Source organism: Vicia villosa, linkage group LG3, assembly GCF_029867415.1.
Source record: "Vicia villosa cultivar HV-30 ecotype Madison, WI linkage group LG3, Vvil1.0, whole genome shotgun sequence".
In the NCBI taxonomy this organism is placed as follows: Eukaryota; Viridiplantae; Streptophyta; class Magnoliopsida; order Fabales; family Fabaceae; genus Vicia; species Vicia villosa.
The window spans coordinates 45,659,436-45,684,280 of NC_081182.1; the positions used below are offsets into that span (position 1 = coordinate 45,659,436).

Below are 24,845 nucleotides of genomic sequence, written 5' to 3' on the forward strand. Positions count from 1 at the left end.
CTTGTGGCTCAGTGATGCTAACTGAATGCTTGTAATGACCTCAAACCTCCTGAATTGTTCTATGGACCTCCCTCGATTTCAGCTTCAAGTGAACATGGAGGGTGTTGATTCTCGAGTTACAGATGAGCTGCAGCCATCTGGTTAGCTTCACTATGACCTGAGGAGTGTGTCTGGATGATTGGCTTGCCTTGAAACCTTCTGAATCACTCCATGGACCTCCAACTGCAGATGCTCCAAAGTGAGAGCAACAATGGTGTTCCTCCACCTACAGAAGTGATCCAGGTGCTTGGATCACCTCAAATGACCTCCCTTGAGATGTTAGAATGCTCACTTCCCAAAGATAAGCTCTGGTTTGAAGAAATCGATTCTTCTTGCCAAAGAACTTTGAAAAACAATGAACAAGAGAAGAGAAAGAGAAAGCAAGTAATATGGTTGCTTTGGTGTGTTTTTCTACTGAATTGTGCTCTCCTATTTATAGGCAAATGTCTCAGTACTGAGTGAGAGAGTGAGCTTGCTTAGTGAAGCAAGTTTGGTTTCTTAGCCATGAAGAAATTTCAAAGAATATCCAAGTGTGATCATTGCATTTTCGAGCCACCTCCCCTATCCATTGATTCTATCTGATCTTAGGGGACAATTCAGATGCAAAGTGAGCTCTAATTGGTTGATGAGAAGATTCCTTGGGTGATTCATCAATTTGCCATAAATTCTCAAATGTAATCATTACATAATCACATGTTCTTGTTTTAGGAATCTTCTTCAATTATCATGGCATGGTGAAAATGAATGCATGGCATGTTTGCAGATGTATTATGGGTCATGTAGCATCTGTATTTGAGGTCATGGGCACAAAACTTCAAAGTTCCAAAATGATGCATGACCTATAATTTCACTTCATGAGGCCAACTTTGAACAAGCATAACTCTTAGCTCAAATTGAATTTTGAGAAGGTTGAACACAATTTGGAAAGCCCTAAACATCTACTTTAAATCATTAGTTTATGTCTTCTTCAGAATCCTTTGGGAAATTTGTGAAAAATGAGGTCAAAGTTGGAAGAAAACTAGGTTAAAACACTTAGAAAAATTTCTAAGTGTTTATGACCTAAACTTCAAAATTTCCAAAACTTCATAAATGGTTGATCTTTTGAAAAAAGTTCCCTTGTAAGATGTTGTTTTATTTGGCAAGATCTACAACTTTCATGTTGGAAGTTTTTTGAGTTGTGTAGGTGAAATTTTGAGATCTCACCATGCCCTCAAAAACCCTAATTCCCGACTTTTCGCTCCTTGATGAATTTCTTTGAATTTCTTTGGCCAAATGACTTTGACATCCATATATTGATGATATTGATCTTTGAAAGTCATTTTTTGACCAAAAACCTTAAAAGTCAATGATGATCCTTCACAGTTGACTTTTTCCTGACAAAGTGAATTTTTGGGCTTTTGTGTAGAAATAAGATCTTCTCCCCAAATGGATGATATAAATGGATTATATGGAGGTAGTAGAGATCCTTGAATCATGTCTTGAGTTTTGGATTCATGCCCTGATCAGAAGTCAACTATCTTGGTGAATTAGGTCAAAACCCTAATTTGTCGACCATGTGAAAATAATGACTGTAGACTTTGAATTGAAGTGTGATGTCCAGTAGATCTTGTAATATGAGTTATTTGAAGATGATTGATGTCTTTGAATGATCCTCTGAGGTTTTTTAGGGTTTCCCAAATGTGATCCCTGATTTCAGTCCTTGATAGGCTCAAAACCCTAGTCTGGTGACCTGAGTAAACCTGTACTCATATGACTGGATGTCTAATCAATCATAGATGAGAAAAGTGAAGTTTTTGAGCCCCATGATTGTATTAGAGACTAGTCTTTGTATTGATTGATCCTTTGCCTGAGCTTTCTTGTCTTTGAGCATCCTCGATTAGGTACCAGATGGAGAAATGACTGCTCTGGGTACTTGTCTTGACCTGATGAAAAATCCTGAAGATATGTCATCTCAGGGGGGTCAAAAATTAGGGTATGACAGTAGTGTACTCCAATCAAAACAAATCATGTTGCCGACATATACACTTCTTAAAAATTACAATTTAATTTAATCTGATTCATGGTTGTGATTGGTTGATAGTGTAAAACTTTTTTACACTATAAATACATCACCCATTTTTCATATTTTATTTCAATATCTTAAAAACATACCTTCTCTATTCTTTATTATAAATCAATTTTAACTTTTTAGGTAATTTATTAAGTTACTATAAAAGATCAATTTTAACTTTTTAAGTAATTTATTAGGTAACGGATGTATTTGATTTATATTTAATCTAGATACATCAAATTTTTAATAAAATTTAAATTATTAAAATTACCTTAAAATTAAGGGTTAATAGTCATTTACCCTCTGCCATATAGGCGAGTTTTAATTTACCCTCTTTTAAAAAAGTTTTGGATTATCCCCTGTAATATTTGGGCACCCCTTAAGCGTGTAAATAACAGGGGGTAAATAAAAAAAAATATTTTACAGGGGGTAATTTTTCCTCTTAAAGGGGCAAAAGACTTAGAATTTTAAAATTATAGGGGTAATCCAAAACTTTTTTTTAAAAGGAGGTAAATCAAAACTCGCCTATATGACCGGGGGTAAATTGCTATTAACCCTAAAATTAAAATAAGAAAAAGAAAAAATAAGTCAACAAAATAATTATATCATTATATTAAAAAATTAATAAAATACTCCTTCCGTTTCTTTTTAAATATCGTTTTAGATGAATTTTTTTTCTATTTAAGTGTCATTTTTATAGTTTAATGTTATAATTTATCAATTATACCCTTACTTTTTAAATAAATTCCTTAATTAGTCATTGAAAAAAGAGAATGATTATTGAATTTATTTAAAAAGAGAAAATAAGTGAGGGTATAATAGAAAAAACAACTCGAATAATCCACTATCTTAATAGAAGAGTTTTATACTAAAATGACACTTAAAAAAAACGGATTGACTAACATTTTTGATAATGATATCATTTAAAGTTTGACTATACCATATTCAAATGTATTAAAAATATGGAAAATGCTTAATAGTAAGAAAACCTGAAAATAAGAAAGGCAAGAATAAATCTCAACCATTCATTAACACCACCACCCCATGATTCCTATTAAAAAAGAAATTAAATTTAAAATCAATTTAAAATTCACCTATAAAATAGTGACATGTGTACATTCTTACATTTCTTCTTCAAATTGTTTCGTACTAAATAACAATACTTAAAAATATAAGTCAATATCATAAATTCAATATTTCTATTAAAAAATTCTCTTTTTCATTTGAATAAATAACATTAATGATAATGAGAATCATAAAAATGTTTTAAAATGCTTTCAATTTTATATTAAAAGTTTGAGTATACTTACACGATAACAATATTCTAATTTTATTTTAAATATTTTGTCTATTTCAGAAAATTATGGTCACTTAAATCTCTTCCATAATCATACTTTTATAGTTTTATAAAACCATTACAAATTGTTTTAGCAAGATCAAGTTTAGTCTATTATGAAATATTTTCTCTATTCACTATTATATAAACTAAAATTATTATTCAAATTTATTGAATAACATTAGTTATTTAATATCGACCCAATTTTGTTTTAATACCCGTTAAATTTACATCTTAAATTTTGCCAAATTACTGTTTCTTAAAACTTTTATGATAATACAGTTACATTTTCAGTACTAAATTTCTTTAATAATGAAATATAACCTCTGGTACACGAAACGAAACTAGTATTTCCTCCGTTCTTTTACAAGTGTCATTTTAGCATAAAGTTCTTCAACCAAGTTAGTGTATTGTTAGAATTACTTTTTCTATTATGCCTTTATTTATTTTTCTTTTTCTAAATAAACTCAATCATACACTCTTTTTTTTCAATAATTAATTGAAAAATGTGAGGTGGAGTTTTTGAAAAAAATAAAGATATAATTAACAAATCATAATATTAAATTATAAAACAACACTTAAACAGGAACAAAAAAATTCTTCTAAAACGACACTTAAAAAGGGAGTAACATTTACTATAATTATTCGTTAAACTTAGAGCTCGTTTGGCCCAACTTTTTTAAGTCTTAAAAGTCACTTTAAAGTTAAAGTTAAAAATAAGAGCTTTTAAAATAAAGTTAAAGTTGTTTGGTTATGATTATTTTTTAAAAGTTATTTTTAATTTAAAAATAATGCATATTATTTAATTTTTATATTAACATCTATAAGTTAAGTGTATATTAGAAGAAATTCATAATATTATTATTGAAAATCATTATACAATAAAACAAGATATAATATATAAAACGAATAAAAAGTTGGACAATACTAGTATCTACAAAAATGATGATGTAAACACAAGAAGAAAAAAATAATAAATAAAACATAACTCTAGATGTTTTTAAAGAAAAGTGCTTTCGCTGAGATTCGAACCGCGACCACATATTTTAAGCTCCGAAAAAGTTGGTTTCAACGCCTTTTTTACAAGCTCCTTTTATTCAATTTTTTGTCTTTAAAAAAAAGCTACTTTTTTTCATAAGAGCTTTATGAAAAATGTGTTTGGCCCTCCATCTCCTTATAAGGAGAAGAAAAGTAGATAAAAAGTTGGGTCAAACGAGCTCTTAGTATTAATAAACACATTCTTGTGAACTATTTCTCCTTAATTAAAAATTAAGAAAAATCATAAAAGACGGTGTCTCTACCGTGGTAGATGGAAGATGAAACTACATTAAATTAGACGATTTGTATTTAAATTAGATTTATGATCCGCTCAACGCACGGGATTTATTTGAATTTTTAGCTCAAATATTATTTTAAATAAAAAATATATTTTAGTAAATATAATTATATATAATTTATACTTATAATAATAATAAATATTATAAATTATAAATTTATACTATAATATTTTTCATGGAATTTAATAAATAAAAGAAATTACAACATGAAAAGTTATATATATATATATATATATATATATATATATATATATATATATATATATATATATATATATATATATATATATATATATATATATATATATATATATATATATATGGAACTAGGGGTGGCAAAACGGGTCCGGCCCGTTGGGCATGCCTGTTTTACCCGCACTTTAGTGCGGGGCGGGCCAAGGTTTTAGGCCCTCACCCTCTAATGTGACCGCCCCGCCCCGCCCCGTTTTCAATGCGGGCTTTTGCGGGCATGTGCATTTTCATAAATTTTTATGTTTTTAGGCTTAAAAGGTGCAATGCCCGCGGGCTTTGCCCGCCCCGCCCTCACTTTTTTGCGGGGCGGGGCTAGGTTTTAGGCCCGCATCTTCAACTATGCCTGTTTATTTGCGGGCTTTTGCGGGGCGGGCTAAACGAGCGCGGGCATGCCCGTTTGCCACCCCTATATGGAACGTATCAAATGAGAACTTTGACTTCGTGGCGAAGAGTTTTTAGAATGTTAAAGGCATTGGGTTTTCGTATTCAAATTCTTCGGGTAGATCGGGTGGTATGATAACTTTATGGAAGGAGGAGGAGGTAGAGGTCATTATGATCTTTAAAGGGGAGGGGTATATTGACTTCGTGGCGAAGAGTTTTTGGAATGTTAAAGGCATTGGGTTTTCGTATTCAAATTCTTCGGGTAGATTGGGTGGTATGATAACTTTATGGAAGGAGGAGGAGGTAGAGGTCATTATGAGCTTTAAAGGGGAGGGGTATATTGGTGTGAAAGTGAACAAGAATAACAATTTCTTCTATTTGGTTAATGTGTATTCATCTTGCGACATTGCTAAAAAAAGAATTATGTGGCGTAAGTTGTTGGATTTGAAAGAAGATTTCAATGATGGGGAATGGATTATAGGAGGAGATTTCAACGCTATAAAGACGAGGGAAGAGAGGAAAAGTATAGGAGTCTTATCCAATGCTAATGAAGCTTTTGAATTTGCGGAATTTATAGAAAAAAGTTTGTTGGTGGATGTTCCTTGCAAAGGAAAAAAATTCACTTGGTATAGCGGCAATGGTAAATCGATGAGTAGATTAGATAGATTTCTTGTGTCGGAGAAAGTGTTGAATGATTGGGGGGTGATTGGGCAAATGGTGAGGGAGAGAGATATTTCCGACCATTGTCCCATATGGCTAGAAGTTGACATCAAAGATTGGGGACCTAAACCATTCAAATTCAATAATGAGTGGTTTTATCATGATTCTTTTTATTCTTTTGTGGAGAAGGAGTGGAAAAGCTTCATAGTGGAAGGTAGAGGGGACTACATCTTGAAACAAAAACTTCTTCTTCTTAAAGGGCGTATAAAATGGTGGAATAAGGAGGTTTTTGGAAGAATCGACTTGGAGATTCAAGAAGAGGTGAGAGAAATAAATTGCAGGGATGATTTGTTGGAATTGGATGGAGAGGATTTCAACCCGGATACTTTGATTAGAAGGAAGGAAGCAACTAGTCGTTTTTGGATGAAATTGAGAATTAAAGAGAATATGTTAGTCCAAAAAGCTAATTTGAAGTGGTTAAGGGAAGGAGATTCCAATAGTGGTTACTTTCACAAAGTCACGAAGGAGAAAAGAAGACACAATCATATTGGGCCCATTAACACTTTGGATGGGAGGTTGGATAAGGTAAAGGACATTAAAGATTATGTGGCTAATCATTTCTCAAAAAAATTGAAGAAGAGGAAGAGACGGCATTGTTATTAGAAGGTATTAATTTTGGTCGAATTAGTGAGGAAGATAAGGTTTGGCTTGAAAGACCTTTTCAAGAAGAGGAGATTAATGAAGCTTTAAAGAGTTGTGGGGGTACTAAAAGTCCGGGTCCGGACGGATATTCTTTTCCTTTTATTAAAAGATGTTGGACTTTTTTGAAAGAAGATTTCTTGAGATATTTTGATCACTTTTTCGAAGGAAGAGAATTGTCGAAGGCGGTTACTTCTTCTTTTTTGGCGTTGATACCAAAGTCCGTGAATCCGCTATATTTGGATGATTATAGACCGATTTGTTTGGTGGGGTGTATGTACAAATTCATGGCGAAGATGTTGGCAGGGAGATTGAAATTGGTGTTGAACTCTATAGTTTCGTCGTGTCAAAGCGCTTTTGTTCCGGGTAGGCAATTGCTCGATGGGGTAATGGTGACTAATGAAGTGGTGGATTTTGCTAACAAAGAAGGTAAATCTTGTCTCCTTTTTAAAGTCGATTTTGAAAAGGCTTATGACAAAGTTTCCTAGAACTTCTTGAGGCACCTATTTTTGAATATGGGCTTTGGTGGAAAATGGAGGAGTTGGATGGAGCTTTTGGTTTTTAATAGTGACATGTCGGTGGTGGTTAACGGGAGTCCTACTAGAGAGTTCAAGGTTAAGAGGGGGTTAAGACAAGGTGATCCTTTATCGCCTTTTCTTTTTGTTTTAGTGGCGGAGGCACTTACGAGATTGGTTCGGAAATCCATAGAGATTGGAGAGTATGAGAACTTTGTGATTAATCGGTTGTGTTGTGTGGATATTCTCCAATTTGCAGATGATACTCTATTAGTAGGGGAAGGTTCGTGGAAACACGTTAAGGCGGTCAAGATTGTGTTGAGAGCTTTTGAGTTGGTTTCGGGTATTGGAATTAATTTTCACAAAAGCAAATTGATCGAGATTAATGTTTCGTCAAACTTTTTGGAAGCGGCTTCTTTGTATCTTTCTTGCAAAATAGAAAGTGGTAATTTTTATTTCCTCGGTATACCAATTGGATTCAATCCTAGGAAGGAGTGCACTTGGAATCCGATTTTGGATAAGATGAAGCTTCGTTTGATGGGGTGGAAAAACCGGTTTTTGAATCTTGGAGGAAGAATAACGCTTTTGAAGTCTATTTTGAGTTCTTTAGCTATCTTCACCATGTCCTTTTACAAGATGCCGGCTAAAGTGGTGAGTGAATTTACAAAACTACAAAGTAATTTCCTATGGGGAGGGGTGAATGAGAATCGGAAAATTCATTGGGTGAGTTGGAGGGGTGTCACATTGCCTTATTTAAAAGGAGGTTTAAATATTAAGGATTTAAATGACTTTAATTTAGCTCTTTTAAATAAGTGGAGGTGGAGAATTGCTAATGGGGGGAGGCTTTGTGGTTGGATGTTTTGAAGGCGCGTTATGGTGATCTAAATATGCAACTATTCGGTGGTGGGGTCCTTTCCAAAAATCCTTCGTCTTCCTTTTGGTGGCGCGACTTGCTAAAGGTTGGTAAAACGTCTACTTTTCTTAAAGATCCATTTATAGAGAGTTGTTGTTTTAAAGTGGGTAATGAATTTAACGCACCGTTTTGGGAGGTTTGTTGGCTAAATGATGTTTGTTTGTCGGATGTTTTTCCGGAACTTTATGCTATTTCTTTGTTGAAAAATGTATTTGTGGCGGTGATGGGAGGGTGGAATGATGGTATTTGGAAATGGGGGGATTTGGGCATTTCGGAGGAAGAGGCGGTTGAGATGGGTTTATTTCCTAAGCTATTGTCTTTACAGAATTTCTTAGAATCTTTTGCGGGGTGTATTTTGGAGAAGGATTCCGTGAGTTGGAATTTTGAGACGGATAAGTGCTTTACGGTTTCATCTTGCTATAGTCGGTATGCTTTTCAGCGAATTCCTTTTGGTCCTATCAATAGGAATGATGAAGTGTTGGAAAAGATTTGGAAGATGGAGGTTCCTTTCAAAATAAAGACCTTTGCATGGAGACTTTTTGTGAATAGACTTCCAACCAAAGATCTTTTGAAAGTTAGAGGTATTGTTTTGACCGCTTCTAATTTAATTTGTGTTTTTTGTGGGTTACATTTGGAAGATAGAAACCATATTTTCATCAAATGTAATGTAATTAAGCTTGTTTGGAAAGATATTGGTGAGTGGGTGGATTTTTCGGGATGGAAGGAGGAAGATTGCATTCCGCTTTTTATGGAATGGTATGCCATGAGTAGTATGAAAAGAATTAAAGAAGGTAAATTGGGGGTGTTATGGTTGGCCACTTGTTGGATAATTTGGTTGACAAGAAATGACTTTTGCTTTGAACATGAGGTTTGGAATGTAAATGATATTGTGTGGAAAATCAAGATTTTGTTGTGGAGATGGTCTTCCTTGGGTGATATTACTTATTCCAATTGTAACTTTTACGATTTTTGTAAAGACCCGTTGTCTTTTTTATCGTGATTGTAATTGGTTTGTAATATCGTTTTTTGTCGGACTTGTTCCGGGTTTGTGTAACAAGGTTGGAGAACCCTTAGTTCTCCCATTAATATAATTCTTGCTTACACAAAAAAAAAAGAGAACTTTGACTAAATTAAGAACTGAAAACTTTTAATAACCATTGAATTTAAATTAATAGCTCATATAACTTTAAAATAATATTTATCATAATTAAAAAAATAATAAATACATCATGCTTTCCAATGATAAATATAAAAAAAGAAAAATGTGACACATATTTTATATTGATACTTAAAAATTACGAGATTATGAATCAAATATGGGATAAATATTTTCATTTGAGAAATATTTTTTTTATAAAAGATCTCTCTTTTGACAAGCAAGTTTCACTAGACTATGTTTTGTTCATTAAAATAAATAAAGTATTTATTTTTCTTTGTTAAATAAACTTAATATCTTTCCAAAATCCACCTGGGTTGATTCTTCTGACAAGCAAGTTTCACTAGACTTTGTTTTGTCATTTTTTAAATCAGGTTTACGTTGTTATTCTATTTCAGCATTAGTGCTACGGTCTACTATAGTTTCTAAGTATGAGATTGATTCCTAAGATTTTTGGCTTAAACTCCTAACCTTAGGGTTAGGGGCCTTGGTCTTGGAGATTGGTTTCTCTTGGTTTTTTCTTTCTTGCAATCTCGTTTTTGTTTAGTTTTTGTTTAAGGAAGATGAGGGATAGTAGGGCAGGTCAATGGCAAAAGGTTAGAGGAGGGGGCAGAAGGGTGTTAAAATGGGATATAGCGAGAGAAGGCAGGAGGAATCTAAACGAAAATGATGTTACTTCATCTTTTTTCGTTACAGAATTTGGGACAAGATGGAATGCTAGAGATTTGTACATTGAGTTCAAGGATTTGGGAGATATCGAGGAGGTGGTCATACCACCTAGAAAAGATAAGTTCGGTAGACGCTTTGGTTTTGTTCGGTATATGAATTTCAAAGATGAGGAGATGATGGCCACCAAGCTGGATAATATCGTTCTAGATGGGAGGAAGATTTACGCGAACCTACCACGCTTCAGTAGAGTTAAAGCTGGTCAGGATATGGAAACAGGTAAAGGAAAGATGAAACAAGATCTTGTTGCCACGGCTCATAAGGGTTACGGTTATAATCGTGATGGAAAAACGGTGAAGGGAAGATCCTATGCGGACGTCACACAAAATCGTATTGGTACTCAGGCCATCAAAACTGTGTTTTTTCAAACAAACCATGAAGATTCCATCCAGTACAGCAAAGCTTTTACAGGAAGAATTAAAGATTCAGGAAAGAAGATGGATTTTAAAAAGCTTTTTCATGAAGAAGGTATTTTTAATATTAGGGTCACAAGTTTGGGGCCTTATCTATGCCTCTTGGAGGACTTGATAGGAGGAGATGCAGAATGTTTCATTGAGGAGCGGAAGTCTTGGTGGGAGCAGTGGTTTTGTTCGATAAAACCTTGGAAACCAGTAGACATAGACGTAGAGAGATTTGCTTGGCTAAGGATCCTGGGAGTCCCATGTCATGCTTGGGGTGAGAGGTGCTTAACACTCTTGGTAGAAGATAGAGGTAAGTTTGTTAAGTGCGATGAAGGAACCTCTCTGAAAAATAGGTTGGATGAAGCAATGGTTTGTATCAAAACTAAGTCAATGGAGAGGATTGAGGAGTCGATCAGAATTTCCATTGATGGGCAAACCTTTGTTATTAGTATTATAGAAGTTCTTGAGGGATCCGCTATACCTAATAAGAACAGGTGTGAGAGGATTGATTCGGCATCTGATTATTCATCGACGCCGGGGAAAGGTTTGTCTGAGGATGAAGGAGGTATTGGTGGGCTGTTCACGGAGGAAGCAGAATCGGTGCAGGGTGAGGTTGATGGGACGGAGGAAGGGAAGAAAAGCAACGAGGAAAAGTCTCATAGGGATAGTCTGCTACTTTCTCAAAAAGGGGGGAATGGTCAGAATAATGATGAAAAGGTGTTTCTCGACTCTTCTGAGCAAGGAAAGGATGAGGTAATCGAGGCAAATAAAAGGGGTGCATTTAATGTTAACATTGATAACTGTTCCATTAGCTGTGTGGGGGAGACTAAGGATATGGAGGATACGGCAGATCTTTTTGGTAATGCTGACTCAACATTAAACAAAATAGGTAATGAAGCTAGTGGGCCGGGTATTTCCGTGGAGCATGTTTTTGGGCCTGGGAGTGAGCTGGACCGGAATCTCGGACCATCTTCTTTTCACGAAGCCTGTAGGAGAGTGTGCCAAAAGGAAATGCACGTGGCAAAGCCCTCTGGTACAAACACAAAGAATAAGCAGAAGTCAAAAAATAAAAGGAGTGTAGCGGGTTTGGGAAGAAAAGTTACTATCTCCAATTCTTATTTCGATTGCTTAGCTCCCAGATCCATAAGAAATGGAGCGGATGGAACTAAACGAGGAGGTAGCGAGGGTTCTGTAGCAAAGGCGGTTAACAAGATAGTCAGTTCATCTCCTACAGATTCAATTTCGACAGGTGAGTCCTACTCTGGTTCTTCAGTGGCTGAATCTGATATTATTAGATGTAATAATCGTATTAGTGCAAAATCCGATATGGGAATGAAGGTGTGGAAGTCGATAACTAACTTGGGTGTGGAGAGTTGTAAGAATGATGTTTTTAATGAGAGAATGATTAGTGTTATGGAGTTAAGAGACAAATAGGGGATGAGGAGTGAGAAGGAGTTGAAAAGCAGTGTTCGATGAATCTGCTTTCATACAACATCAGAGGGGTGGTTCTTATTCTAAAAGAAAAAGAGTCAGTTTTTTGATACAGTCAAACAATATAGATGTTTGTTTTATTCAAGAGACAAAATTGCAGTCTTTCAAAGATGTAATTGCTAGCGATTTTTGGGGCAACAAAGAAGTTGGTTGGACGGCGAGTCACTCGTTAGGAGCATCGGGAGGAATGGTTATATTATGGAAGGAAGGAAGTTTTAAGGTAAACTACAGTTTCGTAGACAAAGGTTATGTAGGTATCAATATAACATGGAAAGGATTGGTGTATAACCTCGTGAATATCTATGTGTCTTGCAATAGGATCGAGAGGCAAAACACTTGGGTTTCTTTGATTAGGATAAAAAATAGAAGGATGAATGAGGAGTGGTGTGTGGCGGGAGATTTTAATGAAGTCTTGAGAAAAGAAGAGCGCATTGGGGTGGGGAGTAACCGAGATTGGAGAGGTATGGAGGATTTCCGAAGTTTTGTGGAGGATATGGATTTAATTGATATTAATTGTGTGGGAGGGAGGTTCACTTGGTTCAAAGAAAATGGAAAATCTATGAGTAGATTAGATAGATTCTTAGTTTCTAAGAAGTTGTTAGAGGTGTGGGAGGTGGTTGATCAAAGGATAGAAAAAAGAGATATGTCGGATCATGCCCCGATCCGCCTTTGTGTGGGAAAACTAGACTGGGGACCTAAACCTTTTTGCTTCAATAATACTTGGCTCAAGCATGAAGATTTTAATGCCTTTTTGATTAAGGAGTGGAAGAGATTGGAGATTAGAGGAAGGGGGGATTTTGTGCTATATGAAAAATTAAAAAATTTGAAGGAGCGTCTAAGGGAGTGGAATAGGGAGGTGTTTGGTTGGATTGATTTGAGGGTGGAGGATAAGTCGGCAAAGATAAATGCTCTTGATAGGGAAATTGAGTTGAATATGAGGGGTGATGTAGAAGAGGAGGTAGAGGATAGAAGGAAGGCGACTAAAGATTTTTGGGATTACCTAAACTTTAAAGAAAGTGTGATTAGGCTAAAGTCTCAAAATCTTTGGTTGAGGGAGGGTGATAAGAATACAAAATTTTTTCATAACTCATTGAAGGAGCGAAATAGGCGTAAAGTGATTACTTCTTTGGAGATTCCAAATGGTCGTGTAGAAGGAGTTGAAAATATTAAGGAGGAGGTAAAAAGACACTTTTTAGAATTCTATAAGGAGGAGGATAGTGAGAGGCCGACCCCGGAGGGTCTTGCTTTTAATGCCATTGAGGAGGATGATGTGACTTGGTTGGAGAGAAGGTTTTCGGAAGAAGAGATTAAAGAGGCGGTTTGGTCGTGTGATGGGAATAAAAGTCCCGGACCGGATGGTTTTACTTTAGAATTCTTTAAAAGAAATTGGGAGGTTTTAAAGGAGGATGTGTTCTCTTTTGTTGAGGACTTTTACGAGAAGGCAAAACTCACCAAAGCTTGCACTTCTTCTTTTGTTACGCTTGTGCCTAAAGTCAAAAATCCTCAAGCTTTGCATGAATTTCGTCTTATTTGTTTGGTGGGTAGTTTGTATAAGATATTGGCTAAATTTTTGGCAAATAGACTTAAGAGGGTTATCGGAAAGCTAGTTTCAAAGAATCAATCGGCTTTCATAGAAGGAAGAAATATAGTGGATGGTATACTTGTAGTGAATGAGGTGTTGGACTTAGCCAAAAGAGAAAAGCGGAGTTGTGTTGTGTTGAAAGTCGATTTTGAAAAGGCTTATGATAGAGTAAGTTGGAATTTTGTTAGGTATATCTTCAAGAGGATGGGGTTTGGTGGACGGTGGTTGAGGTGGATGGAGTGTTGCATCTTTACTAATTCTTTGTCCGTTCTTGTAAATGGGAGTGCAACCAAAGATTTTAGGGTGGAGAAAGGTCTTAGGCAAGGTGACCCCTTGTCTCCGTTTGTGTTTGTCTTAGTAATGGAGGTCCTAACGGCTTTAATGAAGAGGTCTAAGGAGATAGGGGAGTTCCGTGGTTTTAAATACAAAGAAGACAAGGAGGTTGATTTACTTCAATTTGCGGATGATACCATAGTCTTGGCTGAAGGAGATACCGGGAACTTGTGGAGTTTGAAAGCTATTCTAAGAGGTTTCGAAATGATGTCGGGGTTGAGGATTAACTTTCACAAGAGTAATATGTTTGGAGTTAATGTGGGAGATTGGTATTTAGAAGCGGCTTCGTCCTTTTTATCTTGCAAAGTGGGTTCTCTACCTTTCAAATTTCTTGGAGTTAGAGTGGGAGAAAGTCCAAGGAAAATCGCGATGTGGAAGGATCTTTTAGAGATGCTTAGGAATCGTTTAATGGGTGGAGAGGTAGATTTCTTAGTATGGCGGGGAGGGTGGAGTTGGTAAATTCGGTCCTTAATGCTATTCTCATTTATTCGTTATCCGTTTACAAAGCTCCAAAGAAGGTGTTGAAAGAAATAAGAACTATACAAAGTAAGTTTCTTTGGGGCGGAGATGATAGTAAGAAGAGTATTCATTGGGTTGGTTGGGACGTGGTTTGTAAATCAAGAAAGGAAGGAGGTTTGGGAGTGAAAAACATGGAGATAATGAATGTAGCGTTACTTAGTAAATGGAAATGGCGTATTTTAACGGATAAGGAAGCGGTGTGGCAAGAATTGTTAGAAGCTAGATATGGCAATCCGAAGCTAAAAGTGTTGATAGGGGATAACTCGGTATTGAACAAAAAAGATTCTCATTGGTGGAGAGATTTGATTATGTCGGATAATTACGAGAGGCTTCTCTTTTACCATTTTACAAGTGCTATAAAGTGTAAAATTGGTAATGGAGCTTTTTCTCCTTTGTGGTATGCCTCTTGGGCGGGTCAAAAATATTTGATGGAATCTTTCCCCGAGCTCTTTTCCTTGTCTAAAAATCATATGGATTCTATTAATCATGCAGGTGATTTTATTGAAGGAGAGTGGCAATGGAACTTTGCAAAATGGTTTGGTGAGGGGACGGTGGCTACTAAAGAGGCAGAGGCAATTCATCACAGAATTTGTCAGCAGAGAGGTTCGGTCCATGCTGCATCTTCTATGCCTGCGCAAGAGGACATTCACGCTGCTGGCTGTATAAACAGTGGAATTGCCGGTAACACAGAAGTGTTCGGTTCAGCCAGGAACCACAGCGAAAATGGTGAATCTTTAGAATTCGGGCAGCAACTCACGGATATTCTGCAGAATCTGGTGGAAACCATTGATCGTGTTCCGATTACGGAGTATTGTGAGGATAGTTTCTCGTGGGATCGGACTACTAATGGAGTTTTTTCCGTTAAGTCGTGCTATGATTTTTTTAAGGCTTCTCTTTCCGGTCCCCCATTGGATAGCAAGAAGGTTTTGGCGTTAAACTATCTTTGGAAGTGCAAAGTCCCTTCGAAAATTCTAGTTTTTGGTTGGAGATTTATACACAATCGTTTAGCCACTAGGGACCAATTGGTGAGAAGGGGAGTGTTGGCGGAAGGTATGAATTCTTTATGTCCTTTTTGTATGGAGAAGGAGGAATCTCAATCTCACATTTTCTTTTCTGGTGAAATTACTTCACGCATTTGGAGAAGGGTGTTTATGTGGGTAGATTTAGCCAACCTCTTGACTCTTGAGGAGTTTGGTGACTTTTTCTACAATTATGAGAAGATTCATTGTTTAAATAAGAGAATGATTGTGGCCTATGTATGGCTTGCTACGATTTGGTCGATATGGACAAAGCGTAACGCGGTGATCTTTAGAGAGGAACCGTTTAGCTTTACCAATTGTATGTCGGAGATTATTTTCAACTCTTGGAGGTGGTTATCTTCTCTTCACAAGAAGGTGAACTTTTGTAATTTTTATCTTTGGAATATTCGACCTCTTGATTGTTATGTGAGGTAGGAGCTTTCCTTATGTATTGGGGTGGAGCATCCCTTTTGCATCTATTAATTCCAATTGCTTATTTATAAAAAAAACTAATAAATAATAAATAAAACTTAAGCAATTTTTTTCATTGATTAACACAGAATAATAATACACTTCAATGACATTAACGCATGAATGACAAAAACATCAAAACCTCAAACACATTATCAATCAAAACCTTATTATTATCATTATTAATATCGAAAATTCATCGATACAATTTTTTATGACATTATTATTATATAAACTATTGTGAAAGATCTATTTCAAATTTTTTAAGTTTCCTGAAATGATCTTTTGGTTTATCCCAAACATAAGCTTCATATCTTTTGCGATAAGGTCCATCTTTCACTTCCAACTCAAGAACATAGTTCAATAAAACATTATCTTTGGCTCCCGACACAATCTCAGTATAACCCCTCACCACTCCCTCCAAACTTAATTTTGGATGATCTGGTTTTTTATTGAATTCGGTCACTGCGAATTGAGCGATTTCTATCACGTAGGGGTCTCTGATCTTGATTGGAGAACAGTGACAATCTTCCCTTCTCAACACATCAGAAGAAATTGACACAGAGAAGAAGAGAAAAATAAAGATAACAAAGCATTGAAGTTTCATCACTAAATGTTTTCTATGGTTTATAAAATGAATGTGGAGGTGGCTATTTATAATCACTTTGTTTGTTATGATTCTTACATTTATTAGGTAAAAGGCTGACTATATTTTATTCAAATATCTTAAAAACATACTCCCTCCGGTCTCAAATATAAACAAATTTGCAAAAAAGTTCACCCTTTAAGGAGAATGTCTCAATGTATTTAATTTTTACTCTCTTTCTTATTGTACCCGTATTTTTTGCTTTGAAAATTGTTGCAAACATTTAAAATGCAAAATATTGTAAGGGTATTTTTGGAATAGTGACATTGAATGTAATAAATATTGATTTTTTTTGCTTATATTTAAGACCATAGATTTTTTTTTCTTATATTTGAGACCGGATGGAGTACCTTCTCAAATTCTTTATTATAAATAAATTTTAATTTTTTTAAATTTTTTTATTTATTAAATTATTGATGTATTTGATTCATATTTAAAATAATTACTCAAATATTTAATGAATTTAAAATATCAAAATTTACTTAATAAAAGAAGAGAAAATAAGTCAATATAATAATTATTATATCATATAATTTTTTTATAACATTTTTTATAATGATTATCAATTGAAAGTTAGACTATTAAAAATATAAGTCAATCTCATAAATATAATATTTCTATTAATAAATTCTCTTTTTCATTTGAATAAATAGCATTAATGATAATGAGAATTAGAGCTGTCAATATGGGCTAACCGGCCCTAAATGGGCCGGCCCAAGCGGGCCCCGGGCTCAGGACTGGGCCAAAAAGGCCATGTATAATATGGGCTCGAGATTTACTACCCGAGCCCGGACCTTGATGGGCTTCGGGCTACCCGGCCCTAAATGGGCTTTTTTATTTAAAAAAATTAAAATAAAAACTCCATAATATTTATTATAAATAAAATTAAAAATTATGTTATTTTAAACATAATACATTTTTAAGTACTATATTATCTCTTATAAATATTATAATATGTTTCTAAATATAATATATGTCTAAATTGTATAAAATAATACTTGAATATTTATTATAAGAGAAAAACTAATATAATATGATGAAAAAATGTTGATTATATTAATGTATAATATTTAAAAGAGACAGATTGAATAAAATAGAGATAAAATTTAGTGAAGTGAGAAAAATCAATATGCTATTTTGGAGTAAGATAATATAAATATTAATATTTTTTTAAAATTTATAATTATGCGGGCCTGATGGGCTACCCACGGCCCATATGGGCTAGCCCTAATGGGTAGCGGACTTTTTAGAGCTGGGCTAAAAAGGCCCTGAAAAATATGGACTCTAATTTTAAGGCCCAAGCCCTATAATTTTTCGGGCCTGGCGGGCCGGCCCATATGGGCTAGCCCATTTTGACAGCTCTAATGAGAATCATACTAATGTTTTAAAATGCTTTCAATTTTATATTAAAAGTTTGATTATACTTACACTATAGCAATATTTAAAATTTACTTTAAATTTTTTTTGTCTATTTCAGAAAATTAACATCACTTTCAATTTTTCCATAATCATACTTTTTTCTTATAACTATGTGGTTCATAGAAAAAAGAGATTTTATTGATCCAGAGTTGTAAACTGAGGTATGAACACCAACTAAACATTGTTCTTTGTAGGAGCTCCTTTGCACTTCAATCTTTTTATTAATCATACTTTTATAATTTTATAAAACTAATACAAATAGTTTTATTGTATTTTAAATAATAATAGCATTTTGATTTAGCAAATAAAGTTTAGTCTATCATGATGTATTTTCTCTATTGTAAACTAAAATTATGTTTCAAATTTATCGAATAACCTATATATTTATTTTATATAAAATTTAAATACATTAATTATTTAATAAATTTCAAACTAATATCCACCAAATTTTGTTTTAATACCCTCTAAATTTCCATCTTAAATTTTGCCACGTTACTGTTTCTTAAAACTTCTATGATAATACAGCTACATTTAATTTTTAGTACTAAATTCATATAACAATGAAAGTATAACCTCTGTTACATTTTAATTTTTAGTACTAAAAAATTCATTTAATAATGAAATACAGCTATGTTGGATTTTATTTTTATTTTTTATTTCTTAAATATTTAATTGATTTTAATTTCAAATTTATTTTTTAAACAATTCCTATTTAAAACATAAAAAAAGAAGTTAAAATTTATTCAAATCAATGACCTTTAAACCATATCCTATATCCTTACCACTAAGTTAATGAACATTAGAGACAAATAATTTTCATGATTCATAGTAATATTAAATATTTATATATTTATTATATTAAAAAATAGGAACCTAAGTCCTTCTGATTAAATGGTAGTTGCTTTATAACTATACCAATCATTTTCTGTTGTTAATATTTCTAATGATGAATACTTAATTTAATAATTTAGAATAAATAGTTACTTATTTATTTATTTTAAATAATAAAAAAATTAAAAAATATAAATCATAAACATAATTAATAAAATAAAAAATTAATATTTACATGAATTACTATTAAACTAATATATTATTATTTTAATTTCATTAAATAATATTTTTAAACTTAATTGATTATTTAATTTGAATTAATTAAATATTTTAATAATTAAATTATTTATTATTAAAATTTATTAATTATTATTTAATTTTAATTAATTTAAAATAAGTAAATATTTATTTGTGTGTTATTTAATTTTAAATAAATATTATTTAATTTATTTCTATTTGATTAATTATATTTAGATTTTACATTTTATTAAACTTTTTGATTACTATATTATTTAAAATAAATAAATATTTATTTATAAATTACTTAAAATAAGTAAATAAATAAATATTTATTCTGAATTATTAAGTTAGTTATTCATCATTAAAAATATTAAGAATAATTGTGTAGTTCTTAAATGACTGTCATTTTATCTTATAAATTTTATGCATTTTATTTTAAATTAAAAAATGTTTAATATTATTGCAAATTATGAGAAAAATTTGTTATCAATGTACATTAGTATAGTAGTCAAAGCATATGTTGTGCCTTAAAGACTTTTGGAAATTCAATGTGGCATTCTAGTCACGATTTAAAAGTAGAAAAAAATCGATTATAGAAAAATATGTACGAAATGACTAATATGGCCTGGTTAAATTTTGTAAGAGATGAAATCGGGTCTTTTTTTTGTCAGGGATTAATTTGAATTCTATAATTTTTGCGAACAACTAAAATGAGTCTTCACTCTTTATTTAACTACTGAACTGATTGAGTCACATAACTCACAAATATTATATTTTAATTTAATGTTCAAAATTCATTCTCATATTTTTATATAAAAATATCATTCTTTAAAATATATATATAAAAGAAAATATATAAATTTAAGTTATATACCGAGAATAATTCTAATACCTCAATGATATATGTCTAAAATATAATATCATTACAGTGTTATATATGGTATTATAAATGTCTAAATGACACCACCAAAATACATAACTGATAGAAGTACAATTTGGTAGTAATGCATATATATCAAGTGAGTGTTGATACAAAACTAATACAAAAACACAACAGATAACAACAAAATATGGGGACATCAATGCCAACTGGTTTTCAAGCCATCTTACTTTTATTTTTGTCTTTGTCCGAGCTACCTAAAATAGTAACATGAATGGATGAGACACTAATATTTGTAGAATTTTTTAACTCTATAGGTCCACTCTGCTTTATAGGGTCTTTTACCATATTCTATCTGCATGAAAGCGTTCTATACCTCGCACATAATAAGATCGTACAGGCTTCTAGGAATGTAAAATCTAATAAATCCCATTTCGTGTGAGTATCACAAACTAGGTTAACATAACCCATCTTCTATCCCGGGAGATCATAACATAACAAATATCTTTCCTCGCCATGACTCAACATATGAGTGGTTTGAATCACAGATTATCCATCAAACAAGGGAAATCTTTCCCAGGCCATGATCTATCACTCAAGTTTGGGTTCGGGTCACGGAGTTCCATTACGAAGTGAAGATGTCTTTCTCTGGTCATAATGTATCACTAAAGTTTGGGTTCGTGTCACAGACTCACTTCAATACAATTGTAACATCTCTCCCCGGCCAACACCACTTACATAGGCCAGATACTGGTCACGTAAGTCCATCATTACATGGAACATCTCTCCCTATCTGATATCTCTTACATGGACCAGACACGAGTTACAGAAGTCCAATTCTAAAAAATATCCCTCCCAGATCACCATTTCTCGTATGTGTGAACTCGGGTCACATATATTTATATTACTCTCTCCCGATGTTGGTAGAAAAGTTTAGTGGCTAGCACTAATATTCTCCAAAATGGTCTAACTTGGTTCTCTCTCGAGGACTATTGTACATTCGCTACGTGTCTCAACTAAGGGTTCATTGCGAACGATGTGTTATGAGCGCAATTTATAGAGTCTCTTCGGTATGACGATCCTCATGTTTCAGACTCAACTGGGTTACTCATACATATTAAAAACAAAGATTGAATAATAATAATTCAAGGCACACATAGTAAAATTCAGAAAGTAAATTGAACCTGGAAATTTCACAAAAATGGAAACTTGAATAGTACAAATGCTATGAAGGGAGACTTTTAAATCGATACAATGTTAAAATTGAAATAATAATGCAAGAATTGAAAATAAAATAGCAACAAAAGTGAAATTTGCAGCAGTAATATTCTAAATAATGTAGAAAATAAAATGCATAAACACCTCAATGTGACTTGTTTATGCTTTTATATATGAATATAGGGCTAGTACAAAGCTTGTATGCTAGAAATTATGAGTCTAATGTTCTATTTATAGACTAAATTTTCTCTAGAACTATTGTAATTTGTGCAACTAAAGTGGAGAAAGTGGTGGAAGTGGAGAAACAACCTATGTAAGTGGGGCGATTTTAATGGGCTTTACCGTCATGACGGGCGTCATTGAGGTGACAGTCTACCCTTCATGATGCCTAAAGGAGGACTCTGGACCGTGTGGCCATGATGGGTATCTCTAGGGTGACAAACTTCCCGTCATGGTGTCTGAAATTGCACTCCTTGTTTTTGCTTCACCTGGTTGACGATCTTAGCTTAATGGTCAGTGACAGGCATCATGGTTGGTTGAGCTCTTCATATTAGTCTTTGTCGCGACGGGAAAAATACCCAAGCGTAAGGAACCCTCGAAATACAACAGAGGCACCACCGATATTTATTTATTCTCATGGGGGCTAGCAAACCCCACTCTGAAGAATTCATGAGAATTTTGATAATCTCATTCTCAGGGGGAGCTTGCAAACCTCACTCCGATGAATCTAAAAATTCTATTAGGTTTAAACTCAGGGGAGCTTAAAAATCGAAATCGGATGTTTTAAAATATTGTGTATCTAAGTAAAAGTTGTTCATCAAAATACATGGTTTTTTCATCATCAAAAAGGGGGTGATTGTTGGAACAAGTTTAATTTTGTAACTATCCTTAAGTTTTAATGATAACATAGTATAAAATGTATAGAGAATTTTTTTTTAATTTATTAGTTTGTTAATTGCACAGATTCTGATAAGAAGACTCTGGACTCTAGGCAAGCAAGTTATGGACTCTAGACCAATGAAGTTCTGGACTCTGAACAAGAAACTCTAAAGTTTGGACATCAAACGCACTTTGAACCTATGAAGAATACAAAGATGTATTTACACGCAAATATGCATCTAAAAGCATCAAGTCAACTCTTGAAATGATCTTATCCAAAATGTCTTTGATATTTTCAAGATTTTAAAGTCTCAACGTTCTCAAGATCTGAAGACCAACTCTAAACTTTGATCAAGCTTCAACAACTTATATTCGAAGCCTCTGACTCAAGAAGTTAACTTTGAAGGAAGATAATGACGAAATATTAAAATAGTACAAAATTATATATCCTCTCCACTATCCTGCAAAAATAATTGTACTGTTGTACCAACTTTTTCAACACGTCTCATCCTTCCTCCCTCTATTCTGCAAACACCACTCTACTATTATACTATCAAACATCTTCATGCAAGGTATGAAATTAAGAAATTCCAACTTCACCCTCTAACAAATCTATTTTTCATCTATATAAAAGAGTATTTGAAGCATGGAAAAACAATGAAAAACAAAGCAAGACAAATCAAGTGAAATGCATTGAGAACAACATACTGAAATTTTAAACAATGAAGAAAACATTTGTTTGTAAAGCTTTATACTTTTTCATTCTTTGTTAGAAGATCTTGTTGCATTGAAACCGTGTGTATCAGCTTTCTTAGAAGCACTATGTAAATAAAATCTTGTAATCTTAACCATTTGGTTGATTTTCTTGAGGGACTAAGGTATAGTCTAAATCCTTGAGAATTATTTGATAGTGTCATTGAGGTTGTAATCAAAGTTTTTATTAGTGGATTAAGTCTTTGTTGAGAAGGCGAAATCACATTGGCGAGTTGACAGGAAGTAGTCTTGTTAACGGGGAAATAGGATATAGTTACTCGAGTTTATTATCTTTGTTTCATTTGTGTTGATTTTGTTTGGGTGAGCGAAATATTTTAATCTTGAAATGCAATTCAAACCCCCTTTCTCGTGTTTCATTGAATCTTCATAATGTCCCACACATCGAAGACCTCAACCTCTAACATGTTTTTAATGGCATTTCATCTCCCCTAGAAATATTCCGAGTGCATAAGCACCAATCGCATCCCATAGCAAAAGTATGAACATCTTTAAAGATGGTAGGACAATAAATGCCAACCTAAAGAATCTTCACAGCTGTATTAGAAATACTCATATGTTTGCAATAGGAAGAGGCATGGCAATGGGTAATGACACTCTGTATTTTTTTCAGAGACATCTTGGCAGAAAATACCGTCAACACCTCTCTTGAATTAGAGGGGTTCGTTCAAAAATTATTGCTCGAGATAATGAAAGAATTTCTTCGTTCGCTGATAGTTCATATATGGGGGCAAGACTCCATCACCAAGGTACTTAACAAAAACCCGCATACCACAGTGTCATACCCCAAATTTGTCCATCCTATTTCTAATAGTATGATTATTTCAAAACATGGATTTCATGATTTTTAATTTATTTAAATTAACATTTTAACAGTAAATTATTTTTAAAATAATAATAATAATAATAATAATAATAATAATAATAATAATATAATGGTTTACTTTAAATTATTCGTATTTTTTAAATGACAAGTATTTTCTTATCCTTTTTAATTTTCAAATGTCATTTTTATTTTGAATAATTAAGATAGCTAAATTGGTAAGTAGCAGGTGTAAGCAGTTGTGAGTGCTTAATACGGTCATAAGTTTGAACCTCACATATTGCACTTTGGACATATTCTCCTTTTATCTTGAGAAATTATAAATACATAAATGGTTCAAAATAGTATCAAATAAAAACCGTAATTATTCTCTTTATACCCAAAGGAGGAGGCCACCAACAAATTTCTAAACCTGATTTTCAACACAAACCTCACTTCCGCGTAAAATATCACATATTTCTTTTACACAAAATCTTGCCTCAAACTAACAATTTCACCCTCTCTTATAAACACGTTCCCCACAACCATTTTGCACATTTTACAGTAAAATCATACAATCAAAATTCCACTTCATCAAATACCATTTGCTTTCACTACAACCATGTCCATAAGTGTGTGGCTTAGTGGTGAAAGTTTGAGTCTTGAGAGTGTGCTCCCTTAAAGATTTCAATTTCAATTCCTGCTAGGTCCATAAACCATTGTCACTACAAAACTCTATACCAAAGCCAAAGCCACCATTTTTAAATCCAAATAATCCAAACACTTTCATTACTAACCTTCAAACTCAAAATCTCTACCATCAACCTATACACATCACTACAATCCCATCAATAAACATAAAACTCACTACCAAACCTTCCATTAAACCTCCATATCACAACTATAAACCTCTCCTTGGATCAATTTGTGTACTTTATTTGGATTAACTTGTCTAACATATTTAATTTATTTAATTAATCTGTTCTAATTAGTTTCCTTATTTCTCAATTCAATTATTAGTGACACAAAAATGTTTTAATTTAATTTAGCTTTTAAGTCTAACCAATTTAATTATATTTAATTAATTAAGTTTTTATTAAAATTATTTTAGATTGATTAGGCTAACCTCTCTACAAAAAATAAATCAAATAGAAAAATACCAAAAATATGTTTCTTTTATTTCTTTAATTTAGGTTTAGCTTTTCTTAAATAATTATATTTCTAAAACTAATTTATGTTAATTTACTTTAGGCTCCAATTTAATCTTCAATTTCACTTA

General features: G+C 33.1%; 1 protein-coding gene across 1 annotated transcript; it reads left to right on the forward strand.

Annotated features, from left to right (window-relative positions):
- The first annotated feature begins 5,566 nt into the window (after positions 1-5,566).
- On the forward strand, positions 5,567-6,718 carry LOC131657982 (uncharacterized). Its single transcript, XM_058927323.1, has one exon. It carries the CDS (start codon positions 5,567-5,569, stop codon positions 6,716-6,718), a length of 1,152 nt encoding a protein of 383 aa, XP_058783306.1.
- The last annotated feature ends 18,127 nt before the right edge of the window (positions 6,719-24,845 follow it).

Bases quoted from the DNA above. Each gene is read 5' to 3' on its own strand.
- LOC131657982 (XM_058927323.1), top strand. From the start codon at position 5,567: ATGATCTTTAAAGGGGAGGGGTATATTGACTTCGTGGCGAAGAGTTTT.